This window comes from Ovis aries, chromosome 7 (genome assembly GCF_016772045.2).
Source record: "Ovis aries strain OAR_USU_Benz2616 breed Rambouillet chromosome 7, ARS-UI_Ramb_v3.0, whole genome shotgun sequence".
NCBI classification, from domain to species: Eukaryota; Metazoa; Chordata; class Mammalia; order Artiodactyla; family Bovidae; genus Ovis; species Ovis aries.
Genome location: NC_056060.1, coordinates 90,955,707 through 90,969,295, shown reverse-complemented (window position 1 = coordinate 90,969,295; position 13,589 = coordinate 90,955,707). Strand labels below are relative to the sequence as shown.

Here is a 13,589-nt window from a genome sequence, read left to right as displayed (position 1 = left end):
TGTCACTCCTTCATTAAACTCGTGAGTCTCCATTGTCCTCAGGATGAAATCTGAACTCCTTAGTAAGGTTTGTCAGGACCTCTCTAGTCTGGCTTCTTGGTGTTCCTCTGGCTTTTTCTCTTCCCCCCTGTGACACGCACTCTATGTGTTCTGAGATGATGAACTTGATTTTCTCTTACACACCGTGCTCTCTTTCATTTGATTCTTAACACACACTTTTCCCCTGGCCTGCAGTGGTTCTCCCCACCCCATTCTGGAGCATTCCGTCCGCCACCTCCTCCTGGACACCCTCGAGGTTCAGTGTAAACTTCAGTTACTGACGGGGAGGCTTTCCTCTCCGAAACATCGGTCGTATGTTCGTTTAATGTCTCCCTGGTAAGGTAGCAGGTTCTCCGTAGCAGAGACCTCTGGTCCCCCTCGTTTCCAGCCCCTGGCATAATTCCCAGCGCCTGGGAGATACGTGGAAAGAACTTAGAGAACAAATTAGAGATACGGTTTCTCCCTTAACAAGCTCGGAGTCTAATGAGAGCCAGAGTATGGTGAAGAAAGAAGCTCAGAACCGATGATAAGTCCTCTAATAAAACGCTGTGGGATCACAGAGGAGTATGTGAGTGATTAACTTGGCCTGGGGGAGCAGTTTCACTGTGTAACTTTATATTATAGAATAAACTGACTTACAGCATTCAGATGGGGGAAAAAAAGAGTTGTACTGAGCAGTGGAATTGATTCAGTTGCGTTTGCTTTATTCTTTGCTCACTAGTTGAGCGGCTGTTCTCAGTAGACTCTTGACCTTCTAAGGTTGTTATCTCAAGACTGTCAGAACTCTAACCTAGATGTAGAGCTAGGTAGGTAGCTAGCCACGCTCACTGAGTTGACTGACCTTCTCATCGTCCCCGAACAGAATCAGCGCTGGCTCTTTTATGTTCCCCGTTACAGATCACGCATCTGTGTCTCTGGGCTCTCATAGCTGACACCTTCAGTGCTAAGCCACAAATAGCAGGCGTGCTGCCCGTGCTTCCATGTCTTCCTTGCCTTTCCAGCTCTGACCGCCCTTGAAGGCACAGCGCACGGGGAGCCCTGCCACTTCCCTTTCCTGTTCCTGGATAAGGAGTACGACGAGTGCACCTCGGACGGGAGGGAAGACGGCAGGCTGTGGTGTGCCACCACCTACGACTACAAGGCGGACGAGAAGTGGGGCTTCTGTGAGAGTGAGTGTCGTTCAGCAGAGGGCGGGTCTGCATCGGGCGGCGTCTTGGGCAGCAGTTCGAGCCCTTCCTCACCGAGAAGCGGTCAGCACTGATGCTGTGGCTGTCCCTTAAAGCCTGGACGTCAGCACAGGAAGCGGGCCATGTCCCTACTTCCAGGCCATCACCTGGCAGCTTGTCACACATGTGCCTTATGTCGAGGTGGTTTTCCAGGGTGTACATAGGTTGTTCTGAAGACTCTTAGGCAGGCTACTGAATTAATTAACGTGAAACGTTTTTTTGGCAGCAAAGGAAACAGAACATTATAGTAAAGATTAATTAATAGTGGTTAAAAGGAAAACAGAATTCCTTTTCTAAATCCTTGAGTGAAATGCATTGTGCTAAGTTAACATTTGACAAGTACAGTCTATTAACTGTCCTAAGTGTTCCTGTCAGTACAAAGAGGCTGACTTCTAAAGGCAAGCTGTATTTTCAGGAAAAACTTGCTGAAGATAAAGAGCAACAGAAAACCTTGAACACATCTCAGTTGATATCAGATGACATTTTCAGAATAATGGCTCTGGTAGAATATTTAGGCTGTCCTAGAATATGACATCTTATATGGTTCCATCTTTGGAGGTAGGCCAATATGATTAAATGCTCCAGTTTGATACATCAGATTTTTTTTATATTGTAAAAACAGCTCACTTCTGTTTCTGTAAATATTAGTCCTAATGAAATATTCATACATTTGTCATTTGATGAGTTACAGATTTCTGTTAAAATGCTATATTACAATAGCAAAATAACTTTTGCAAAATTTATGATAATTCTGTTATTTTCAAGGTTGTATTAATGTTAATGTATAGGAAAAAATAGACAACTTGAACATTAAATTGAGATCTATAGTTAATAAAAATCAAATTTTTTATTAACTTTTTAGCATAATTAGTCAAATACTTTTTCCTTGTAAAAATATACAGCAGTTCAGGTGAGGCGGAAGTGTTCTTCAACAGTAATAATATTTTTCTGACTGTTTTTTCCTGTCCTAGTTTTAGCTGACCTTGGCATATATAATCATAAGCTCCTTGTGAAATTTTAGTTAAAGTGAATACAAAGTTAGAATTACTAGCAGAAAAGTACCTCCAAAAGCAGACTGAGAGTGCTTTCTCTGAAAGAAAGTGATTTCAACGAGTTTTGTTTCCCTGAGTCCTGTCTTTTATCAGATAAAGGCCATACTTAAAACCATGTATCTTTAGAGTCAGATTTTGAAATGGTGAACAATCACGAATTGTGTTTGCATGCCCACCCAAGAGAAGGAATATGTTCTGATGTCTGACAAGTAATTGGTGCAGAATTATCCATGTAAATGCAACTGACATTTTGTTTTCAGCCGAAGAAGAAGCTGCAAAAAGACGGCAAATGCAGGAAGCGGAAATGATGTACCAGACCGGGATGAAAATCCTCAATGGAAGCAACAAGAAAAGCCAAAAAAGAGAGTAGGTTGCACAGCCCACTCCATCCTTCCTTTGAGCTAGGCCCTTGCTGAGATAATGGCTGAGTGCTTTTTAAATGGAACGTACTGCCAGAGATAAAAAGATTTCCTAAGTTGCATTATAAGAAAACTTAATATGATATATATGGACATTAGGGACATTACTTTTATCAGATTTTAGCTTGTTGGGATAAACAGGTCATAAATACCAGTCCTAAGAATGAACCTCGAGCAACTGACAGTAGATGATTAAGTTGCAGTCATTTCTCAGTGCCAGGAACACATACTATTTAGAATTCAAAGTGACATAAAACAAAAGGAATTATTGTCAGATGTTTTCTGGGGTTTTTTGTTTTTGCTTTGTAATTTTCTTACAAAGTCTAGAATTTAGAAATGAAGGAACATAAAACAAGTGATTGTCCTCTAACATTTTATGTCCCCTGAATTTCAGCTGACTTTTGCTATAGTCTGTGCAAAGATTTTAAAGACAGTTGTAGTGGTCATCATTAGATTGTTTTACTGGAGACCATGTTATTACTGTTCTGACATTGCAAAGCAAGTTAACTTTCTTAATAGAACTTTTTAGGATTACTGTTAGTATAATTAGAATTCCAAGATACTCTAACAACAGAACTGGTATCCTAGGTAAAAACGAAAGTAGCCAGAATGTTTTGTAAGTGACACTGCTTTAGTAAAAATATCAAAAGAGTTCTGTACAGTAAGGAAATTAAGCTACATTTTAGTAGATCTTGAAAACAAATTTTAATGGTAATTCCAAAATGTTGCTAATTTGTTTTTTCGTTACTTGTGTTTAAAGAGCTTATCGGTATCTTCAGAAGGCAGCAAGCATGAACCACACCAAGGCGCTGGAGAGAGTATCCTATGCTCTTTTGTTCGGTGATTACTTGACACAGAATATCCAAGCAGCAAAAGAGATGTTTGAGAAGCTGACCGAGGAAGGTTCTCCAAAGGGACAAACTGTGAGTGTACTCTATGGAGATCTCTCTGCACGCGGTGCTGCTTTATTTTAACAGCCTGATACTCTCGTTGCCCTGACTTCCTTTAACAAGTAAGACTGTAAATGTTAATTTTGTAGCAAATTGTTTTACAAGTCTTCTTGGACAGTCTTTTTTCTTCATTTGAGAACATTTATAGTCATTAAGGCATTTTTGCAATTGCATCTTGCCAAAATTATATTTGCACCCAGCTCTGTGGGGACGGACGCTCCTGTGGTTAGGAACCTTACGGGCCTTGCCCTGAGTACCTCTGCACCCACCTGTTTATCTGTATGCTTTATACTGTCTTTTCATTTTGTTTAAGTGTTTTCATGTAAAATAAGCAGTTTTATGTAGTTGAGTTTATTCATCTTTTTTATGGTTTCTGGGTCTTTTGTCCTACTTATAAAGGTATTTTGCCCACTTTAAAAAAAAATGCCTTCAGTAATAAAGATTTAGCAATGGTGTGGGATTTGCTTAAAGATAAAATTTCTGGTCACAGAGGAAGTCTGTTTTCAGGCTATGTAAATAATAATAGGCATCGTCATCATTGTTTTCTATAGGACTGGTAACCAGTCTGCAACTCTTAGATAGTCTTGGTTTTGGTTTATAAACAGGTTATGTGTTAATTGCTCCCCTTTGTTTTCAAGGCTTTTTCCCCCTTCTAAATGAGTTTAGGTTAAATTCACACATACATTCTTTTTTTTTTTTTTCATTTATTTTAATTGGAGGCTAATCACTTTACAATATTGTGGTGGTTTTTGCCATACATTGACATGAATCTGTCACGGGCGTACATGTGTCCCCCACGCTGAACCCCCTTCCCACCTCCCTCCCCACCCCATCCCTCAGGGTCATCCCAGTGCACCGGCCCTGAGCACCCTGTATCATGCATCGAACCTGGACTGGTGATCTGTTTCACATATGATAATATACACACACATACATTCTTCATCTTCAGACACATTCTATTCTGAGAAATGGCCTTATTTTTAAGACCTCTTTTCTTTTTAATAATAGAACCTTACAGTACCGCGGTGCTTTTTTACACTTGCAAAGTACTCTGTCCACTGTGTTTAATGCTTGCTGATGAAACAAAGCAGCAGAACCACAGTGGCTTCACACAACGAGGCGCTATCTCTTGCTCGCGCCAGGTCCCGTGCAGTGCTCCTGCCTGAGCCACTGTTCAGATGGTGGCTCGGGACCCAGGCTGCTTCCATCATGTATCTGTCCTCCAGCCAGAACACAGGGCTTCCAAGCCATCATGTGGGGAGAAGGGGGGACTGGAGGAGCCCGGGACATTTTCAGGGGCCAGGCCTGAAACTGGCTTGCATCCCTTCTGGTCACATCCGACGCAGTGGCCCTCCCTAACTTCAAGGGAGACTGGGCAGTACAGAAGAGCTCGTGGATTTGGATGAGAATAGCACCTGCCTTTACAACTTCAGCTTATGCTTTCACGTCGTCAAGGATGATCCTCAGAGAGCAGAGGGCAGAACCTTACCAGTGCATTGTTTGCTTGACTGGTTGTTTTGTTTTGTTTTTAAGAAGTTGTATATGCTCTAGCAAGGGGAGGTGACCTTTTTCCCTTTGCCCCTTCAGTTTAGCCCCTTGCTGCCTCTTTTTGTTCCTAGGATAGTGATTTTAGTAATCCCTTACCCATTATCGGGCTTCCCTGGTGGCTCAGCTGGTAAGGAATCCACTTGCAGTGTGGGAGACCTGGGTTCGATCCCTGGGTTGGGAAGATCCCCTGGAGGAGGGAAAGGCTCCCCACTCCAGTATTCTGGCCTGAATCCCATGGACTGTATAGTCCATGGGGTCGCAAAGAGTCAGACGCAACTGAACAACTTTCACTCACCCATTATCATAGTGTACCACCCTCTACATAGATAATATATTGAAAGAAAATTTTGTTTTTTAAATTTATGACAGCGCTGGGTCTTCATTGCCACACACAGGCTTTCTCTGGTTCCACCGAGCTTGGGCTTCTCGTTGCGGTGGCCCCTCTTGTTTCGAGCACAGGCTCTAGGCTCTCGGGCTCAGTTGTTCCATGGCATGTGGAATCTTCCCAGACCAGGGATGGAACCCATGTCTCCTGCATTGGCAGGAGGATTCTTCTCCACTGTATCACCAGGGAAGTCCAATAGATAATATTTTAATGTAATGATATAGGAGGCATTTTGTTTTCATAGTAGCTCTTCCCCAAGAATCAAGTAAAAGTCATATTTAAGTGTGTTCAGCTTTGGTTTTCTTAAATTGTCTTTAATCTTCAAGCTAAATTTTTTTACTTGTTTAAACTTACATTTCATTGTATAATTTGTAAAACCTTGACTGCATTTCTGAGGCTTTTTGATTCCACAATTGTGCATATTTGCAGCTTTCACATTTTTTAGCATTTAAAGACCCTTGCATCTTCTCATGGTTCATAAAACTGTGTCTGCCTTAGGTAAACTTACACTCATGACTTTTATCATTTTGTTTCAGGCTCTTGGCTTTCTCTATGCTTCTGGACTTGGTGTTAATTCAAGTCAGGCAAAGGTAACACTTGTTAAAACTTTGTTGTATACTATAGTGTGAATTGGGTGACTGTGTGCCCATGTTCAGTTAAGCATCTTTCGTTCTTTCACAGGCCCTTGTTTATTACACTTTCGGAGCTCTTGGAGGCAACCTAATAGCCCACATGGTCTTGGTAAGTAAGATTTAAATGGAAGGTAATAAAATTGCTAACAATTGTAGTAATATTAATCATTACAAGTGGCGACCACTTCTCTAGCTTTCATGATTGCAGTTTACTTATATTTATTAAGACCCAATATTCACTTGAATGTCCTTCAAATTCCTGTTACTGGATACAGCAGGTGAATCTGCGTGTGGATGAAAATTGGTAGAGTCCACGATTTTTCATCAAAATGATTAGTTTGGCTGATTGCCCTTAAAATAAGAATCTGAAAAATGACTCTTTTCTCAATTTTCTCTAAGTTGGAATTGTTTGTTAGAATCATTTTTTTAGATTGGATTATGGCAGATTTTATGTTTAAATTGATGATGGACTAACTATACAAAGAGCCAGTGTCCTATAAAGTTTACTACAGAGTATCTCTTGTGTGTTACCTGACAGCGCTGAATATTTAAATGGCTTAGTGGTAAAATATAGCATCTGACCTCCACGTTCTTTTCTGCTGAGGTGTTTAATCTGTCTTCTACTTTATAAATTGACTTTAAGAGAGTCATGTGACCTTGGCCCATATTGGTGGTGGTGGCGTTGGTGGTTTAGTCACTAACTCATGTCCGACTCTTGCAATCCCATGGATAGTAGCCCGCTAGGCTCCTCTGCCCATGGTATTCTCTGGGCAAGAATATTGGAGTGGGTTGTCTTTTCCTTCTCCAGGGCATTTTCCCAACCAAGGAATTGAACCCAGGTCTCCTGCATTGCGGACAGATTTTTTTTTACCAACTGAGCTATGAGGGAAGCCCCTGGCCCACATTACTATGTTCCAAATGAAGGTGTTAAGTTCTTGCAGAAATAAAAAGAATAGACTGAGCAAAAATAAGACCAAAAGCAGAGAAACCAGTCCAAAATCTAGAAGGGGTCAATAGGCCTGCCTAGTCACTGATAGGACTATGAGACTTAACAAAGAAGAAAAATCTGGTTTTCCGGCCTGCTGGGCAGATCCTGGATAATTTGCCCTTTGTGTATTCTAAAACACTGAATACTTGTCATTGGGCTTCTAGTACAATAAGATCTAACGCCAGCCTACAGCAAGCGTTTACTCTTGAGAGGGGGACATGATTAGGGAGACCATTACAGTGTAGCATAGGAGCATCAAGAATCACGGACAGGCCCCAGCCCACGCCGGCATGGGAAGCAGAGGGAGTTAGGGAGACCCTTCTGAAGAAAGAAGCAGCTGTCGGCGGAGAAGGGAATGCCAGGTAGACCATCACCAGGAGAGGCAGACAGGGGTCGTGTAAAGGGCTGGACGTCATGCCAGGGACCTTGGGCTTGGTCCTCTTACAGAGATAAACCGTTTTCCGGTACCTGAACTATGAGAGTGTCACTCTAACTTTCTGAAACATTCCTCACTAACTTTGAAGTTTTTTCATTTTTCGTCTAATCTCCAAAAATGTTTATTGCTCCCACAGTCATTGAAACATTGTTTTTAGATGAATTTGCAGAAAACATGAAGTATTTTTGACAGAAATCTCATTTTAAAGCTGTTTGCCAATCTTCTTAAATAAGGGCTACAGACTAAGAATGTTAAGTATTATTACACGTGTTATTGTACACTTCTGCCCTGAGGACTGTTAAAGTTGGTGGAGTTAGTGAGTCTGTGTGACTCCAGAGAGCTCTGTTCTCTTCTCTTCTTCATAATTAGCTGTCTTCCCCTTATTCTGAAGTCATTCATTCCTGGTACTGCTGTGCCTATCTCTAGTAGTTTCTTGTCTTCCCTAGATTGCTAGTTGGTTGCTTCTTTAAGAGCTATTAATGCTTTGGAAGATTAATCGATTTTTGTTAAAACTGTGTCTAAAGATTGAAATCTCATCTAAAAGCGAGAGCCTAGGTAGTTTTCTCATGCAGGTGAACGGGCACACACTGCGTATAGAAAGTGGATGGCATCTATTTTGATTGCTCTCAGAACTTCCGTATCTATTTCCCAGGTCTTAGCTGTAGTCTGATTGTTAAAAGTTGCTGAAAAAGTTACCTCAGAATGTGACACTCAGGATAAATGAGGTGGCCGTGTGTTTGTATCAAAGGACAGTACTGTTTCCCTCTGCGCACGGTTAGCTTTGTCTGTTCCCGCTGGAATGCCACTGAAGCACGTGAAACTGCCCTCTTCTCACTGAGGTTGTATTTATTACAGGGTTACCGATACTGGGCTGGCATCGGGGTCCTCCAGAGCTGTGAATCCGCACTGACTCACTATCGTCTTGTGGCCAATCATGGTACTTGCTTTTCTTGCATTTTACGTTACCAAAAAAAAAAAAAACCAGACTTAATTTTAAATCTATTGTACTACTTGAAATACTGTGACTGGCTCGCTCAAGTGGAATCGTCTTTACACTAGTTGATTAGGAAGTGCTTTTTTAAAATTTGCTTTGGATTCCACTTCTTAGTATTGTGTAGGAAAGAAACTGAATTTCATTGAGATGACTGTTTCGTACTCCATAGGCCGCAACAGAAAAAATTCCTTTAACGCAGTGTCTGTTGGCACTTGGGGCTGGAACGGTACTTCTCACTGTGGGGCCACCCCTCTGACTTTCGTCCCGTGTTGCTTTGTCCCTGTTTCAGTTGCTAGTGATATCTCGCTGACGGGAGGCTCAGTGGTGCAGAGAATACGGCTGCCTGACGAGGTTGAAAACCCAGGAATGAACAGCGGAATGCTCGAGGAAGACTTGATTCAGTATTACCAGTTCTTAGCTGAAAAGGGGGACGTGCAAGCCCAGGTATGTGTTTCAGGGTCTCGTGCAAGGTCACGGCCCTGGTGTGTGACAGCCTCTGGGGGCAAGCACTCAGAGCCATGACGGTCTCACGGAGCTATTATTGGCTAGAAACGAGTCCCATTTACTCTCCAGACCTTCCATTTGGATTCGTCTGGGTTGTGACCCAGGCATCGATGGTGCCTTAAAAGCTGGCCGGGTGACTCCAGTGTGCTCCGCGGCTGGACACTGTTGCTCCAATGGAGCAACACTACAGTAATGATGAAGGCTCTTACTAGAGTCACCAAGATAAGAACTGTCACTTCCTCTGAACAGAAAGTCTCTGGCACACTTGTAATTGCAGATGCTCTTCAGAGCTATTTACCGTTCGCGTCCTTTGCTTATCTTAGACTATAATTTTCTCAAGGTCAGGGACCGAAGTAGGCCTGCTTAATGTAGACTGTGTGGCACACATCAAAGTATCATGTGTGATTTGTTGTGTCATGGGTTGTTTTGATGATATTAAAAAAGAGAGCTTCACCATCCATCTTTATTTAAGTTGACAGTTCTTTCTGATTTAGAAACATATAGGGATGAGCAGTAGATACTTTTCCAGTTAATTTTAAGACTAATAGAAGCTAACACTGTAGATTAGTTTGGCCAGGTTTTGAATCTTATGTAAAAAAAGAAAAAGTCTTATGGCATTTTTTTGGTATCAGCTTCTTTTGTTCAGTATCGTTTGTGAAATCAATCCATGTGTTTTCACATAGCTATAATTCATTGATTTGCATTGCTATGTAGTATTTCGTTGTATGGATCTACCACAATTTATCCATTTTATTCCTCCCAGATTTGGGCTATTACAAATAATAATACACACAGCATTATTACACAGTTGCATAATACATGTCTTACGCAAATCTCATCTCAAATTTTCATAGCTTTATAGAACTTGATATCTGATATAAATACATTCTACCTCTATCATGTTTTCATCATATTTAGCTCTGATATTCATTTTTTTCACTCCTATATAATTTAGAAATGAATTGCTTCATTTCCATATACGGTCAGCTCTCTGTATACTGCAGGTTTTGCATCCACAGATTCAACTAACCATGGATCAAAAATAGTCAAAAAAACTTTTTTTTCCCCAGAAAGTTCCAAAAAGCAAACTTGAAATTGTTACACATCGGCAGCTATTTACATAGTATTCACAACTATTTTCATAGCATTTACATTAAATTTTATAAGTAATCTGGAAATGATTTAACATGTACAGGAAGTTGTGTGTCGGCTGTACGCATTTTATACAAGGGACTTGAGTATCTGAGAATTTTGGTATCTGTGCAGGGGAGGGGGTCCTGGAACCAGTTCCCTGTAGATACCAAGGGATGACTGGACATGAGCTTTCTATTTGCCTTTTTTGTTGATGGAGTCTCTCTTAATCCATTGTAGTCAGAATATGCTCTTTGCTGTTTGTTGTTTGGGATTTCTCGAGACTTGCTTTATGCCCCCATCACTTGGGTCAGTTTGGGCAAATAGTCCGCATGCTAAAGAGAATGTGAATTTCTGCGGTCGGATGTAGTGTTCCGTATGTGTCCGTTGAATCAGGTTTCTTCATTCTTAATTCAGCTCTTTTGAATCCCTGCTGAGTTTGTCTGCTTTCTCTGTCCAGTGCAGAGACGACGTGATTGCAGTTTCTCACTCTGTGGATTTCTCGTTCTTCTGGTTCTGTCATTTTGACTTTATATTTTAATCCATGATGAGTGCATACAGACTGAACACTGTTATCTCTCTGCTGAACTAACTTTTGTATCATGAAATGTCCTCTTTTTATCTCCAGAAATATTTTTTGCTTTCAATCCCCTGGAGAAGGGAAAAGCTACCCACTCCAGTATTCTGGGCTGGAGAATTCCACGGACTGTATAGTCCATGGTGTTGCAAAGAGACAGGACTGAGTGACTCTAACTCACTGACTTGCTTAATACTGACATAGCTGCCCTTTCTTTCGGTTAGTATTTACAGGGAATATGTTTTCTGTCTTGTACTTTCAACCTTCTGATGTTTAAGGTATGTTTTTTGTAAGTATCATATGACTAGTTTTGTTCATTTTTAGAAATCTGTTCTGACAGTCTTTTAAGTAATTAATGACACATTTGGGTTTTAATTTTCTATCTATCTTGTTTTTATTTTGCTTTTCTGTGTTTCCTTTTCTCTCCTTTCATATCCTCCTTTGGTTGGAGGTTGTCTGTACTTTAATCCTATGTATTTTTGAACCCCACAAGATAATTATTCTTTTATACAGTCCATCCAGTATAGCATTCCTCATGGATTTACCTTTCTGTTGTTCTTTATTTCTTGTCTCATCTCCAAGCTTCCTAGGATAATTTTCTCACTTCCTGAAGAACACCCTGTAATTCAAAAGATTTGAACTTTTCTTTAGTTTGTGTGGAAATGCCTTTTCTCACCTCTTTCAGAATGATGTTTTGCAACTAAAAGCAGATATTAATTTTTTTTTAAATGTAGTAGAGTAGCATCTTAAAGAATTAAGAAAAATGTTTAATTTTCTGTGTTATGGACAGAACCCTTTTTGTGACCAAATGTTTCTTGTTGAGCTAATTTAATCACAGGCCAGATGCAGGTGCTACTATCTACAAAACCTTGCCTCCTCTTTGTTCATTTCCAGGTTGGTCTGGGACAGCTGCACCTGCATGGAGGCCGTGGAGTAGAACAAAACCATCAGGTACCCTTCCTGATCTTTGGGCTTAGCTTTTCATATTGTGGCAAGCTATGAGGCTCCAGATGTATTTCTTGCAAAGTCAGTGACAATATCAAGCTTTGAAATTGAGTCACCATCACAAATGAGCTTTCAAGATCCAACCCCTGAGGAACCTGAAGACCAAAAAACATGGTCATACTTTGCGGTGATGGGAAAGGTTTTGTTAATTCCAAAACTAGTTGTCAGTGCTGCCAAAAATGCATAGAACAACGTCTTGGTTTTCTATAGGAATGTGATAGACGTATGTCTGAAAACTCCTACTGGAAGGTATTTCCTAGAACTGAGGAGACCTCAGTGTTGAGTTTTTGAGAAATTAGGCATGTGCAGCTGTAGCAGCTGCATCCATTTCCAGTCCCCAGTTTTTATCTGCTTTTTGTCCCGTATATTGCTCATCTCTTCCCTTCTGCCCGCAGTACATCTGTCACTTACATGAATAATCTCCTGCCTGCATTTCCTAAGCAGTAACTTGTACAGGTTACTGCAGATATAAACTGTGCATCTGATGGTGCAGTTCCCTTGCTGTAATTTCTTTCGAGTGGTCTGTGATTTCCCATAGCTTGAAAGCCAAACCTTCAGCGTGACCTCCAAGGCTTTGGACTGTTTGCCTCACCAGCCCCTTGCTTTCTGAGACACAGGCACAGGGACCTTTACTCAGGTGTTTGAAAATACTAAGAAGCTCCCTGTCTCGGGACTTCTGGAAGGCCAGTTCCTCTGTCTAGAGTGAATATTATTATCCCACCTCGTTTCTTCCCCTGACAGTTTGTACTCATCCTCCAGAAGGCAGGTCCAGTGTCTCTTCCCCTAACACATCTCCCCTGACCCCTACCCCACTGCGGGAACAGGTTGTGTACCACAGTTAGGAGTTCTGAAAGTCTGTATTCCCTGTGGCCTTTGTCATTGTAAATTAGTCAAGTATGTAGTATAATTGTTTCTCCTGCTAGAGTATGAGGCTCAAAACAGCACGGGCTGTGTCTGCCTTGTTTGCCACCTCATTGCCTGCATCTGGCGATGCTTACTAATGAAACCCTGTTTTTCTGCCATGCCAGTTAAATGTTTGAAATAAGGTTATTTTATACACCATATTGCATCAACTTTAAGAATTAGATCATTACAAAATGCATTTATCACTGAAACTATACCAAATATTGATGCTTTTTAAAAATTACTATTCAGCCAGCATTTTAACAACTTTCAGTGTCTCTCAGACATTAAAATTTCATGTTGTTAGGCCAGTGAACATACCAAATGACCTGGTGAGTAAAAATGTCAGGTGAGAAAACAGGAATCTGGTTGAGAGTTTTCTGCTTTCCTTTATACAGCAAGTTTTGAGATATTCTTGGTGCTGTATGCTACCTACCTGGGAAGCAGTTACACAGGGATGAATTTCCTAGAAGAGAAAGGTGAAAGGTGAAGTTGCTCAGTCGTGTCTGACTCTTTGCGACCCCGTGGACTGTAACCTACTAGGCTTGTCCGTCCATGGGATTCTCCAGGCAAGAATACTGGAGTGGGTTGCCATTTCCTTCTCCAGGGAGTCTTCCCGACCCAGGGATCTAACCCGGGTCTCCCGCATTGGAGGCAGACGGTTTAACCTCTGAGCCACCAGGGATTCCCAATACATAATGGCGTGAACTCAACCAGCATTGAGTAGTACCGCCTGTCCCAATCACCCTGAGGCATTCAGGATACAGTGCTGGACCTTACCTTTGGTTCTTACCTTTGCA

At 41.3% G+C, this 13,589-nt stretch overlaps 1 protein-coding gene across 2 annotated transcripts in view; it reads left to right on the top strand.

The window, feature by feature from the left end:
- The window catches only part of SEL1L (SEL1L adaptor subunit of SYVN1 ubiquitin ligase), a 59,174-nt gene that overhangs the window by 24,259 nt on the left and 21,326 nt on the right, over positions 1 to 13,589 (top strand). Inside the window, exons 4-11 of one of the 2 annotated variants that reach the window (XM_027972094.2) lie at positions 1,041 to 1,208; positions 2,578 to 2,683; positions 3,497 to 3,659; positions 6,156 to 6,209; positions 6,301 to 6,360; positions 8,531 to 8,612; positions 8,959 to 9,113; positions 11,776 to 11,832. In XM_027972094.2, the coding sequence (XP_027827895.1) occupies positions 1,041 to 1,208; positions 2,578 to 2,683; positions 3,497 to 3,659; positions 6,156 to 6,209; positions 6,301 to 6,360; positions 8,531 to 8,612; positions 8,959 to 9,113; positions 11,776 to 11,832 (845 nt within the window). The remainder of the gene's footprint in view (positions 1 to 1,040; positions 1,209 to 2,577; positions 2,684 to 3,496; positions 3,660 to 6,155; positions 6,210 to 6,300; positions 6,361 to 8,530; positions 8,613 to 8,958; positions 9,114 to 11,775; positions 11,833 to 13,589) is intronic. The other variant, XM_060418463.1, reaches the window with a different exon arrangement.